The 15,302-nt window shown below is 33.6% G+C and overlaps 1 protein-coding gene across 1 annotated transcript; it reads right to left on the minus strand.

Moving 5' to 3' along the window:
- Positions 1-3,998: 3,998 nt before the first annotated feature.
- Positions 3,999-7,859, minus strand: gpr18 (G protein-coupled receptor 18). Its single transcript, XM_056465451.1, has 2 exons — positions 7,701-7,859; positions 3,999-5,366 (listed from the first exon to the last, which is right to left on the minus strand). The coding sequence occupies exon 2, from the start codon at positions 5,354-5,356 to the stop codon at positions 4,367-4,369; it is 990 nt and encodes a 329-aa protein (XP_056321426.1). The 5' UTR covers positions 5,357-5,366; positions 7,701-7,859; the 3' UTR covers positions 3,999-4,366.
- Between the last annotated feature and the right edge of the window lie 7,443 nt (positions 7,860-15,302).

Here is a 15,302-nt window from a genome sequence, read left to right on the forward strand (position 1 = left end):
AATCATTATGAACAAATATAGATCATGTCTGATGAAATTGTGCCTATTTTTTATTGGTTGTGACAAATTTTCGATAAGAATGCCGAGTCATAATCACACAAGTCTGGAGTTCAAGCATGTTCACTGTTAAGCCATTGACATGAATCACATTGCTCCTGAGTAGTCAGAGGAAGCTAGTCAGACACTACCAGTTCCAGTCATGTTTTTTATATGATTTGTGAATTTGGCTCTAGTATAAGTGCTCACGAACAGTAGAATCCCATTATAATTCCCATATCACAATATAAAACTGCAACAGCTGAGGCATAAAAACAACACCGTACGAACTTCATTGAAGTCACTAGAGACGCGGCGGAGCAATATCCCACCAAACACACACCGCGGGCCCACTCTGATCATCACTTGATAGTGTGCTGACAAGCAAACTCTATTAAGCTGTCTTCAAATATGCAAAATGATATGATTTTACAATGATTACATATTCACTTCCCAGCTGGCTGGCTCCGTGCAACTCCATTTGTCATTGACTATTGTGTCCAATTATATGATTAGCTCCAAACACTCCGCCACTTGGAGAGCTCTCGTGTGTTCCAGTGCACTGACTGATTCACAAACAAAGTCATTACAACATGTATTCACACATATCAAATAACAAACAGATGGCCATTGTGCGCCGGCTGATTTGTTTGTAACACGAGCGGCAAAAAAAAGGTATTTTTTGCTGGGCTTTGTTTAAGCACCGACTGTTTTATTCCCAGAGAGAGACATCTGGCTGCCGAGGCGGCTAAATCAACTCAAATGAAAGACAATCTTGTTTCCATTAATTTTTCCTATGGCAAAAGCACTTGTTATGAAGATTCGAAATTACTGAGAAAGCTTCCAGATAATTCATCATATGGGCCGGTCAGAAGACTGCAGTTGCTCAGAGAGAGTGTCTGTCTCCATTAAGTTGCTGTGATGTGTATCAGGTGGGGTTGTTGAAGTGTGCATGTTGCTGTTTGCAATGCACAATTTGCAGTAGTTTTAATACTGTAGGTCTGAGGAGTCTAACATACAGTCATGTTGCTTGTTTTGTGCTGGTACCTTAACTGGTTAGGCCTGCCATGGATGGATAAATATGGTAACATATGACACTAAAACCACATGTAGGGGGCGGTAAGTCCCTGATTTGTTGATTTGATAATTCAAATGGTTTGTTCCAAATAGATCATTCATTTAGAAATAAATGAAGTGACTTTCTTTATCTAAATATATCTACTACCTACATGGTAAAAAATACATTATGCAAGAAAAGTACACTGTAAAAAAAAAATCTTAACTTAAACTTGAATCATGTTAACTTGTCTAGTAGGGCTGTGTGATTAATCGAATGCGATATGAAATACATATGTATTATTTAATTTCCCCTGCCTAGAGCAAATGCATGACTGCCGTCTGTGTGTGATTAGTCTTGCTAGCCAATTGAGTGAACACAAATGAGTGATGAGTGCTAAAAAGTCAACAAAAAAAAGAAAGTATTGCCAGTGACACTCAATCTAGTAGCAAGCAACAGTAAAGTGCAATTTCAGAGTTGTTTCAGCCATGTTAGCTTGCTGAGTGTTCTTTATTTTTATAATAAGCTATACTATCTCCCTAATTTGAGTTCAACTTGTTTAAGGAAACGTATGGTCATTTTATTTTTGTTTGCTCTAGAGAAAAATGAGTGTTTCATTCATGAATATTTAAAAATAAGTTAATATTTTTTCAGTTTCTTTTTTTAACACTCACTGAATTTTAGCAAGAAGAAGCTACGGTACAGGTTTTTGAGCTGAAGCTTGACTACAAAATTAAATCGCAAATCAAATCAAAATCGCAATATCTGTCAAATAAATTGCAATTAGATATTTTCCCCAAATCGCACTGCCCTATTGTCTTGTGTACTCAACTTGCATCAGTCAACCTGACAAAAAGAATTAAACTTTGTAAAACTGGATCTTAAGTAACTTAGTTGAAACCTGATTTAACTTAATAAAATTAGTTTAAAGTAACATAGAAATATTTGTTGTCTTGACTTTGTCAATAAATGTTTACAGTGTATTTCTTCCTAAATTCTTAGTATTTATGAACCCATTGCCAAGAAGTGTTTGGATGTTATGAGTCCCTTTTTCATTATTTCAATAACAATTTCGATACCTGGTTATACTGAGTACTTATCCAATTCCTTTTATATACAGCTACTAGCCATTTATGAATTTATTGCATTGTTATGGTGTGCTTCAGAATTATCCATTACTGAAAAGTGAACAATTTCAATCAGTGAACCAATTTTTTTTTATTATCAGACATTTAACAGTAATATTAATTTTTCTAAACTGAAAAATAACTTAAAAATAACATCAGCTACAAAAAACGTATGTTACAGTAGTTTTACATTCTAACTGTAGAAAAAAAGCAGTGCATAAACAGTGTCTGATCTAAATATTGCCATAAAATCCATAAATTATAAGTAATTGTGACCAGTCAAACTACTCCCATACCTGAATGTTTGTCACATACACAAACTATACCAGGGCTCCAAGTTTTCATTAAAGCAGTGAAATTAACTTTTTTGATGACACATTTTTGATCATCTTTATCACTTGTTGGCTGTCATTTAGATATTTTAATTGTTGCTTAACTGTTGAAAAAACACTGGAATATGAGAGATTTATGGACATTTCCAACAACCTGTATTGCTCTTCTGTGTGCAGTTGCTGGTCTACACTGGTCCCAAACTCAAGCTTGAATCTCAAATTGCATAAGAAATCTGTGTTAAAAGGTGTTTCACTCCACTGTGGCAACACCTGATAAATAAGGAACTAAGCCATAGGAAAATGATTAAATGAATGAATCTGTATTATAAATGCCAGGTTTTTTTTTTTCTTAACTTTGATTGAAGTTAGTATATAAAAACAAAGTACATCCATTTTAATAATTATGCTTAATCAAGTAAAGTGCATAGTATTGTTAAGTATTTTGGTTTTTAATGTACAACACATCCAGAGTTAAGTTTAAAATTAAGATAAATGCATGTGATTTTATAACTAAAAAAATCTCTAGTCTTAAACAACACAACTCATTAAAAATGGTTCTGCAGTGTAACATTTAAAACCCAAAATACTCCATAAAATCTCTCAAGTAAGATTAGGTCAAAAAAGCTGCATAATAATTATAACAGAATGAGAAAGATAAAGCATGTCACTACAGGATGTCAGTTTCACAAAGAACAAGTTTGGCCTTTAGTAGTCATTATTTTATGAAAAGTAAAGAAAAGACAAAATAGTAGAATGCAAAATTATAAGCACCTATAATGCCACTTTCAAGTAATTTGTTTACAATACTTGACACCACCTTATGGTGATCTTAGGACAAATAGCTGAAATTGTGCCCTGGTAAGTAGCGCCACCCGCTGGTGTCTTTTATACTACAGTTTAGGTTTACTGTCATGCGAAATACTACTGTAAATGCCTACTCCTGGTTAATTTCATTGTGATCAGGTTTTATTAAAGGATATTGGTGCATTTTTTAGGATCAGAACATAATTTTATATTTATAGATTATTAATTACTTTGATAATAATAGTATTAAAACAATAAGAATAAAAATAAAGTGCTCTATGTGATTTTAATTACCTAAATTCCATTTTTTTGTGTGAAATGTAACAGGTACTGCATACCAAATTGAATGACAATGTTTTGCACTTCTAGAAAGACAACGCATAGTATACACCTGTTTTGAACTAACCCCATCAAAGACATACCTCTTTCTGAAGATCATACTTGCTGTGATAAAAAAGCATACTCAGAAAAAGAATAACTGGTTATGCACAGATTGTGCAAAGACTGCAAAGATTTTGCAAGGGAAACCATTTCTAACTTCCTGCTGTCATATGCAAGCACATCCCCTAATTTCATATACAGTGCATTTTTTAAAATTTAATTTAAATATAATTTAATTATAAGTTTGACACAAGGCTCTCATTGTATCATCCAAATTTAAACCTTGAATTTTACTCCCTTTTAAAAACTCAAAACAACAAATCAACAAACCAAACAGTTTTAAAGGACGTGTTAACACATTCTGTGACTTCCAGCACAAACAGTTTACTTGGTTGGTGTTGTATATCCGGCAGCAAAACTGATTTTATGCAAATGTCCAGCAAGTTGCAATGAATCTATACCATGTAATTTGTCTTTGTGCTCACATGATATTTAAAAAGAAAGAGTTTGATTCATGGATTTAACATTGTTCATCTCGTCCCGCAAATTAAATCTTGATCTGCTATTTAATTACAAACACCAGCTTGTTTACATTCAGTTTTCATTGTTGTTGCCCACTGCATTATTCCTCAGATCATGGCACTGGTCAGGTTACTGAGCGAGCGAACGCTGTTGGTGTGACGACTCTTCCTGCGCACGCTCCTCAAATAGTTCCTGTACAGGATCACACTGATCACACGATCCTGAAACTGCTTTGACACGATGTAGAAGAGTATAATGTCTAACACGGTGCTGGAGTTCATCAGGAAGGTGGTGAAGGCACCCCAGGTGTTGTACCCTTTTCCATTTGTGTCCAGCAGCATGGAAACAAAACAGATGTGGAAAGGCACAAAACACACGAGCACCTGAATGATCAGTGTGATGATGATCCTGATGGACTTCTGCTTTACCTTGGGCTTCAGTTTGGATGTGCGGCCATGAATGAGGTTATCCACGATGGTAATGTAACAGCCCACCATTATGCACACCGGCACCAGAAAGAAGAAGACAATTCGTGCAAAGTGGACAGGGTTGTCACGGCGCAAGTAGATGATGTCGTGCATCTTGATGCAAGTGGTGAAATTTGATCCACGATCTGGATCTTCTTCGAGAAAGACGAGTGGAGCCGTGCTACCCAGGGTCATGATCCAGACTCCTGCACATGACAGCAAGGCTTTATGGATGCTTTTTAGTTCTCGTGTGTGTCGTGGCTGCACTATGGCCACGTAGCGGTCTGTGCTAATGAGGGCAAAGAGCCACAAGGCCAAGCAGGGATAGAGCACAGTCAGTGCTGCGTTAATCCTGCAGAAGATGTCCCCGAAGGGCCAGTAGTTTTGACTGTAGTAGACCATTCGAAAGGGCAGCTGTAAGATAAATAACAGGTCCACCAAAGCGACATTGATCATGTAAACAGTGATGGAGTTTCGTCTTTTAGTGGTCAAGGCAAAGACCCAGAGGGCTGTCAGGTTGACCACTGTGCCTATGATGAAGATAATGCCGTAAAACACTTGGCTGGCAATCCGGTACACTTGCGGAACTTCAGTCTCCATGTTCACAGGCAAAGTTGGGCTATGGTCCATGAAGGAATTCCTGATTTGATCATAAAATAGACAATGTAAAAACAGGACAGCCATAAATGTCTGATTCATAGATTAAAAATAACTAAATTTAACACCTACACTTGGGGAAAATCATAAAACATGTCAAAATCTAAATATGTTTTACTATTAATCTGATAATCACAATCATAAATCCTAAAGTTGTGTTACCAATTTGAGGTTGATATCTTAATAAATACAATAACAAAACAAACATACACCGTGTGTATAAATTAATTAGGTGTACAAAACAAGCATTTTTGTTATATAGACTTATCATCTCATCTGTTTCTAGTGCAGCCATTTTGACTATATCCATTGAAGGTGTTTTGTCCAATTTCTCTCTTTTTTAATCACAAATTTGTGGCAAATTACTGTAAGTGGCCAAAATTCAGACCATTAAAAAATAACAAATCTTAAAACAAAGCCTAAATTTTTCTTTCAAAAATGACAGGATTTACCAGAGAACATTTTGCAGGGATGAAAACAAGGGTGTAATGCATATAAGTACAATGATTTTAGTAATTGTACCAAATACAGACTTTAGAATTGAAACATCTTTCCAAAAGACTCTTTAAAGACAAAAATAGTTTTTTTTAATTATCCTTGTGATCTAAACTCTACCCTTGACCACAATCTCAGTCTTATGTTGCATGGGCAGATTTGGGCAATATACAAAAAATATGCATGGGTTATGCATATGTATGGGTTAAATTAATAATTTTTTTAAATGACAAAAATCTTTGGAATATTAAATAAAGATCCATGAAGATTTCCTGTAAATATATCAAAATGTTATTTCTGAAAAGTAATATGGATTAAGAACTTGATTTGGACAAATTTAAAGGTAATTTCTCAATATTTCAATTTTTTTAATCCCTCAGATTCCATATTTTCAAATTGTTTTATTTCAGCCAAATTATGTCTCATCCATAGAAATCTGCCTGTTTGGAAGTTTGCATTAGAGCTCAAGGATACATGAATTCTCTGCATTCACAATAAAGGGTCCTTGGTTTCAAATGTATTTACTGTATGTGTCAGCAGTGTGCTATATATCTCTGTACTATTAATGATGGACAATGAACTTTCAATTGTTACTAATATGATATACTTTTCAAAGTAAATAGAACAGTAACAGAAAACAACTATATATATATATATATATATATATATATATATATATATATATATATATATATATATATATATATATATATATATATATATATATATATATATATATATATATATATATATATATATATATACATGCATACACACACACACACACACACACACACACACAGTTGAAGTCAGAATTATTAGCCCCCTTAGATTTTTTTTTTTTTTTTTTTTTTTTTAAATATTTCCCAAATTATGTATAACAGAGCAAGGAAATCTTCACAGTATGTCTGATAATATTTTTTTCTTCTGGAGAAAGTCTTATTTGTTTGTTTATCGGCAAGAAAAAAAGCAGTTCTTCATTTTTTTAATACCATTTTAAGGTCAAAATTATTATAAGGTTAAAAATGATTATATCTTTTCAACAGTCTACAGAACAAACAATCATTGTACAATAACTTGCCTACTTACCCTAACCTGACTAGTTAACCTAATTAACCTTGTTAAGCCTTTAAATGTCACTTTAAGCTGTATAGAAGTGTCTTGAAAAATATCAAGTAACATATTATTAACTGTCATTGTGGCAAAGATAAAATAAATCAGTTATTAGAAATTAGTTATTAAAACTATTATGTTTAAAAATGTATTGAAAAAAAATCTTCTCTCTGTTAAACAGAAATCGGGGAAAAAAATAAACAGGGGGGCTAATAATTCTGACTTTCTGACTTCAACTGTGTATATATGTGTATGTGTGTATAATTGGAGTGAAAATTTTAACTCAATTAAATGTAACGAAGTAAATGTAATTCGTTACTACCCACCTCTGGAGAAGATAAATACAGAATTGTCACTTTCACTTAATTTGACTTTTAGGGTTAGTGAAAATAGTAAGATATCAAAAAAGAGAACTGAATAAGACACAAGTGTGAGTAGTCAATAAAAAAGGCAACAAAATGTTAAATATTAATATTAGTCAATTATACCAATACTCTAACATTTCTAAGTCTCAAATTCAGTGCAGAATCATTTTACTTCAACAAATCTGAACTGGTCTACTAACAGTTCAGTTAACTTTATATAGAAACCACATTTGACCAACAATATATTACAGTGCAAACTTCTGAAATGACAGCCGGTTTTGACACCTGCTGTTTTACAGTCATCAGCTTTAGTTTTACAAAGCACAACAGTGAAATATACGAACCTCAGAGATCCATCCTGTTGGCATCGTTACCGTTTTGAGGGCTGTATGAGTGACGACTATGTGCTATTGCTGCCGAGCTTCGATCTAACAAAGAGGAAGTTATGAAGCCAATGTCTTTATTTAGATTAGAATTTTTCTTTTGGTTTCTGTGAAGCCCCTTTACTTCCTGTAATGCATGTACTGGCGGAGAAAATATCTCCGATGCAAACTGTATGTCATATGCAGTTTGAGAGCGCTGGAGAAGTAAAGATGTGACAGGTTTGGGTGCTGGTTATTGATTGGGAAAATAGGGTTTGTCACACAGCATTAGCTCTCTTGGGAGCAGCACACAGCAGGTGGCAACAGAAGGCATCTGGTGTTGAAGAGTTTTAATTAAACACAGGATGCTGAGGTTGTTGGTGTATAAACAGGAAATGAGATCTTTGTAATGTTGGTTTGAGACGGCAGCTCATCTTTCGATCATAAGACGAGCAAGAGAATGGTGTAGACCTGACCAGGCAAAACAATTTATCTTTTCTGATTCAATTACTGTGGCTGAGGTCAACTGGCTATCTGAAAGTATTCAATATGATTGTTGTCTTTGCCACATTTTTTCAGACGTAATTATGATAAAACTGTTATGATATTGCATGCGAGAAAAAAATAATATTATTAGGGCTGCCATTTACTTCATAGTTGCTCCAGAAATAAATCATGTCTTCATTTGCTCACATTCATGTGTATCCATCCATACCAGCATTACTTTCTTTTTTCCAAAGGCATATTTACACAGAATTTAAGGCTGTTTTGTGACTTTTAAACCTTGGTTTAGATACAATGCAACATAGATTAAATGATGCCTGCTCTGACCCACATACGCCAAATTTTTTGAACCAGCCAGTTAAACTTTTTGTTGGTAGTTTAGTGGTTTCGTTTCTCTGAAAAGGGACAACAATTGAACTAGCAGACTATCACAAGGCAGAGCAGAAAATGTGTAGTTGTAACCTCCTGTGTTTGGAGAGGAGAACACAATTGCACACTCAAAATATTTTTTTCTTGCTCATTAAATTTGAATATTAATCAATTAAGTTAACAAAATTAAGTGGATTGAGCATAAAATAATTAAGCTGTTCGAAACAAATATCAATAATTGTGTTATTTCAGTTCATTTTTTTTAAGTAAAGTTTTACAAACAAATTTCGAGAAGAGCATGTGATATGATTGGTCTGTCTTCTCATCTGTAATCAGTAATAATCCAATCAGATTGATTCAAGCTTACAAAAAATAGACATATTTTACGCTACTACCTTCTCTTTATTTTGGAAGAATACCCCCTTCCACCCCATCTACTTCTTTTCCTCCCTTTACCAGGGGGACCCCTTATATGGGTATTGACCATCTCTGAGCTCAGAGTTCTCTACCGGGACAGCGTGCTAAACCTGCTAATAGCATCAAGCAATATGTAAGTGTGAACTCTTGAAATAAGTAGTTTGAAGTGATGTGTGACAGCACGTAATTTTTCACAGTATTTTCTATAATATTTTTTTTCTTATGGAAAAACTTCTTATTTTTTGGCTAAAATAAAGCAGTTTTGTATTTTTTTAAAACAATTTTATTGGCAATATTATTACCCCCCCCCCCCCCCTTTTTTTTTTTTTAATTGATTTGTCTACAGAACAAAGCATCATTATACAATGATTTGTCTAATTACCATAACTTACCTAATTAACCTAGTTCAGCCTTTAAATGTCTCTTTAAACTGCATACTAGTATCTTTTAAAAATCTGGCAAAATATTATGTAGTCATCATGGAAAAGATAAAAGAAATCAGTTATTAGAAATTAGTTATTAAAACTACTATGTTTAGAAGTGTGAAATATTTCCGTTAAACAGAAATTGTGGGTAAAAATATACAGGGGGGCTAATAATTCTGGAGGGCTAGTAATTACATACATAAACTGTATTTTGAGGCATTTTTCAGAACATATTCTTTGGTGTTCTTACGGCACTGCAAATTAAGAACAGAAGCACTTGTTAGATATCCCATTAAGAAATCTTTACACTGTGACTGTTAAAAGCAGCTCAGATGTGACATTTGGTAACACTTCATATTAACTATGAATCATCTATTAAACATTAGAGAATAGTGAATTTATTATTTGTTAAGCATTGACTCTACGTTAATATATGTTAGTAAGCAGTTTTTAACTGCAGATACAAATGCTCTAGTCTTGACTTAAACACATTTAAAATGTGCTTAATTGTACTTTCATACTTTGTTACTGATTCATTTTTATGACTAAATTAAGTATCGCATTATTTACAAACCATCCGTATTTAAGAGTTGTCATGATCACCAGTGATCCTTCCTGACAGGTCACTGGTGAACTACAAGTGTCCTGTTTAAGAACTACAAATCCTATCAGGCCATGTTAAACACCAGCTGTTCATCACGGCTGATGAGACTCACACACACAGCTGAGACTTGTGATGACTGATCATTCAGACTATTTATACACCACACATACACCAGTTTAGGACGGAGTCTTTGTAGTTGTTGTAGGTACCTTGCATGTCCTAGCATCTTGTTGTTTAGCTTGTTTTTTGACTACATTTTTGCATTGCCCTTTTTGTACCAACCACTTCTGTTTATCCCTGTTTTGCTTAAATATAATCTTATTTTACCTGCACTTGGATCCTCATCTCTATTGTTCCTTGCTGTTGTTCCCCAGTCTCTTTCGCTGTCCATTTGATGTCTTGGTTGTGGCCTGTGGCTATCTTCTATTCTTAATCTTCCGTGTATCCAGAACATCCAGTGGTATTCTTTGTTACATTCTTTCATCAGTTCATTAAATACTTGCATTTGGATCCACTCTGTCTAAGTGGCGTGACGAGTAGTTGGGGATTTTTTAAGATCATTAGGAATGAGTTAGTAAATTGATAAACTATTAAAATCAACGTTTTTGCATTATTCAGGCATATATTAATTTAATTTGAATGTTAATAAATGCTTTATTAACTCATCTTCATCCAGTTTTGTGACCTAATCTAAAGTGAGGACTATTTATGCTTCGTAAATCCCGAACTATTTATGCTTCGTAAATTAAAGGCTCAGGATCAAATGAACAATAAAATTTAAAATCTTATCTAAAAAGTAAAATTACTGTAAAGTTTAAACATTGCCAAATAACAGGAGTGTCAAAATACAACATAAAATTGGATAAAATAACAACAATATAATAGTTGAACACTATATTATGATACATTTCAATGTTATTTAGTGATGTTTAAACTGCGCAGTTATTTCATTTTAGTTAAGATTGCAAAGAATTGTTTATCATTTGATAGTTTCATTTGTGTATCTTCAAATGAATATAAATGAATAAAGTTGTTTATTTCCTTTATTTCCTGTTTAGAATTATACTAAGCCTTTAATTGCATTTATAAGGAATTTATAAAGCATAAATAGTCCCCACTTTAGATTAGGTCACACAACTGGATGACGTTGAGTTAAAGCATTTATTAACATGCAAAGTTAACTATCAGTATATGCCTGAATAATAAGATATACAAATGTTAATTTGAATAGTTAATAATCATTTACTTATGTATTCTAAATGAACTCTAAAAACCACCAACTTCTCTAAAATAACTGGTTTATAAAAGATGCAATACTTCATTTAGTAATGAAAAAATAATAATTAAAGTATGAAAATACAATTATTAAGCACATTAGATAGGCACATTATATTATATAGTGCTTTTACTCAAAGTCAGGAATAGAGCTATCCAGTTATAAACAGCTTACAAACATCTGTTCATGTAGACTTAATGCTTAACAGATAATGATTTAACTACTTGCTTATGCTTAATAAATGATTCATAGTGTGTAGTTATTATAAAGTGTTTTTTCCCCAAATATTAGTGTTTCTCAACTGGTGCATGGGTAAGCATATTAGGCTACGAAGTACAATTTTAATTTTGGAAGATGTGTTTTTCTTACAGATGCAATTCATGTTTGTAAGAAACACATTTTCTCGGAGCCCATTTCAGATGAGATGCAGCAGTCACAACTGCCCTTGTTCAGAAGCGCAGAACGCAGTAAATGAGGCTGGTTTCACTAGTGGTGGGGGCGCAAGCGGGACTCGTCCACCTAGCACTTCTTAGCTGGTGCCACCCAAGATAAAAGTAGGAGGCAGCAACCAGAGATAAAAGTAGCATGAGCCGTGTTGGCTTAGACTAATTACTGAACAGTTTATTAATAGTCAAACAAAGAACACATCACTGATCTCATATCAGAGTGCTGAAACATGATGGATATGCAAAAACACAAACACATGCCTAAAAACAGGGATGGGCAAAAATACATTGAAATGTATTTTAAAATAAATTACCAAGTACCTCAGTTTTACGTGTATCAAAATAAACTACAAAATACAGCAGCCACAAAAGTATCAAATTAAAATACTGTATTTTGAAAATACTACAAAACACTTTTAGCATGACATTTCTTTGCAAGCCTTCGATCTATAGGCATATTTCATCAATACCTTTACCATTAAACTGACTTTCTCTTTTATTTTAGCTAATGCTTTGTACAAGTTTCATACAGAAAGTCATGTCTTAAAGAGGTTCTGTTTAATCACTGTAAAAACCTGCAACAATCTCTTAACAGTCTTATATTTTAAAGGGTGATATATGAAGAGGTTATTTATTTATTTTGAATAAATGTTTTTTTTTGGGCGGGGGATACACTAAATTGTACTCTTCAGTGCACAACATAAATCATGATACCGCTAAAAATGGAGGTATCAGTTTTTGCAAATAAACTCTTCATATACATCCCGCTGCTGCCATTTAATGGGAGTCTGGAGTTTTTGACCAGTCTGTATAGACTGAAGTATTATTAAATATTTTTGTCTCTCACTTACTGTATTGCACCACTTTGACATCTCTTATTCTCATTTGTCTTATTAACTGTACACTGCACCTACAGATCAGCTACTGGCATTTGAAACGGCCAAGTGTTGTAGGAATCGCCACTGTAGGACTTATTTGAATGTTGTTTGTCTTATTTTCTTGGCCTCACATCAGCAATCCATCCAAAACTAATATCATTTGTACAGATCACTCATTCTCCCAAGATTTGTGCAGTTCTTCTTTATCTGGAAGAGTCTCACTTTACCCCCTTAGTGAACACCAGTACACAATCTTTAGGTGTTTTATAATTCTAAAGTTCCTCTGCGTTTCCACCTGCAGAACTGAGACTGATGTTCTGAAGGCTCCTCATTCTGTTCTTAAGGACTGATATTTTATTCCATCTAATTTCCATAAGTAAAATACTTTGTCTGAAAAACAAATCATGCTAGTCATGTTTCTTTTTAAATCACAAATAAAAGTAGCATGGACAATATTTTAGTTATTTGTTAAAAAAAAATTCTCACCTATTGAAAATAAACGTCAACCTGTCATTTATGCTGAGCTCACAGCGCACTCAATATTATATTTTCAAAAAGAAGTGATCACATATTTTCAATACTTAAACAAGAATTGTAATTCTTTATATTACTATATACTATATTACTACTTTGTGTTTTAAAATCTATTTTATATCCGTGAGAAGATGTTATCTGAGAAATGTTTATAATAGTAAGGTCTGTCCACATAAAATTGTGAAATGAAACATACAGTGGAATTTGTTGTTCATCTAAAGTCATATTTTGTTTACTATAAAAGATTAAAAATTAAATACAGAATATCCCAATAAGATCAAGTCATTTTATTTTATTAAATATTCAAACTTATTTATTATATAAAGCTCCTTTTTTTTCCATTTTCTGTAGTAACTACCTTTATACAAAAACTATATTGTGAAAGATATTATTACAGTGAAGTAAACTTTCTCATACTGTGAAATTAAATTTGGTAATACTACCCAGCCGTAGGTCCTTGTTAGTATATGATAAAACATTTTTGCTTTTGGGATGGGACCAGCCCTTTAATTATTACTCTTGTTGTTGTTGTTCTGTGATGAAGCTGTGGTCACAAAACCCACACGAATGGAGTGTTCCAGCAGCACACGCTTGATCCGGAAGTTTAATATTCTAGTATGGGAAAGTATGTTCTTTGAAGACGTCAACACTACAGCACTGCACTGTGTAGCACATTCATATTCTCCATCATCATATTAGACCATGTGCTCCACTGTGAACTCTTCACTCAAATATTCAAGTCAGTATGACACCTACGCTTTACATTGGCTGATTCATTCAGCACCGTCTGACATTTCCACAGTACAACATTCGCCCACATCAGGAAGCTGCTAGTTAACTTAACCACATGTGGAACCCTGACACACAAACATTAGTCTTTTAACAGGCCTATAGAAATCTGGGGATTTTTGTTTTTGGTAGAGTTGTGAACGTTTAGAGAGATGAGCTTAAGGTGAAATGAGGAACGTCTGCCTGATCTATAAGCCGCATTATGTTTTCAGTTCCATCATAATAGCAAAAAGAGGAAGGAAGGGAAGTCTAAAACTAAACACACTATAAACAAATAAGGGCACAAAATCTGCCAGTGGGATGGTACTTTTTCAAAAGATTCACTTTTCTACCAAACAGGTGGACATTAGTACCTTTAGGGTACACTTTTGTACCTTTTTAAGGTTCACTCTTGTACCTTTTAAAGTACTTTGAGGTACACGTTTGTACTTTTGGGGTATTAAAATGTATATTTAGGAGCAAAAACGTACCTTTGGAAACAGTAACAGCTTTTGTTACTTGAGAGTGTAAAAGATATTATCAGTACACATTTTTGTCTGTTACATTGTGTATGTATGATTAGGAGCATCAGTAAAAAGCATAAGTAAAAAGAACTTGAAATGCATTACTTGCATCACAAAAATGAACAGAGAATAAACAGTTCACTTAGAAGTTGGCCCTGTTAGGAGCCAGGTTTCACCTGATCATGTTGATATACTTGTGGTTTTAAAAAACAGCATGTGACACAATTTAAATGCAATAAATGCAGACTTGAGTGTATATTTACATTCTGTATAATCATTTGTGACCGTTGCTATTTTACATTTGCTTTGCATGCAAGTTTATTTAAATGTAAAAATACAGCGGATATAATGTATAAGCTTTTGTAAATAATAAGCACAATTGTAAGTAAGCAAAGTTTATTTATAAACCACGTTTAACTTCAGTTGGCACTGACTAAAGAGCTGAACAAAACCAAAACACGCATTCTAAAACAGAGTAAAATAGCAATAAAAGTATAATAAAGTAATAGTATGAACAACAACAATGCACAATTAAAGATGGGATAAACCTGGGAAGGCAATAGAAAAAAAATATGTCTTAAGTCTGGACATTAAAATAGAGAGAGAAGAAGCATTTGTAATGTCCGGTGATTTCACAAATGAGCAGTGATGCAAAGGCTCTCACTGCATCCCAATTCGCATACTTATACTGCCCCTAAAAGTATGTACTTTGGGACATACTACTTCCTCGTTAACAGATCATTGTGTTGCTTAGTTACGAGCCCTGTAAATCATCCACATTTCTTTCATATTTAATTTCCTACCTTCTTGGAGATTCAGCAGCAGGTTAATCTGCCAAG

The sequence above is a fragment of the Danio aesculapii genome, chromosome 9, assembly GCF_903798145.1.
Source record: "Danio aesculapii chromosome 9, fDanAes4.1, whole genome shotgun sequence".
Lineage (NCBI taxonomy): Eukaryota > Metazoa > Chordata > Actinopteri > Cypriniformes > Danionidae > Danio > Danio aesculapii.

What these genes read in the sequence shown, in the direction of transcription:
- gpr18 (XM_056465451.1), bottom strand. Translation starts at nt 5,356, where the DNA reads ATGGACCATAGCCCAACTTTGCCTGTGAACATGGAGACTGAAGTTCCG.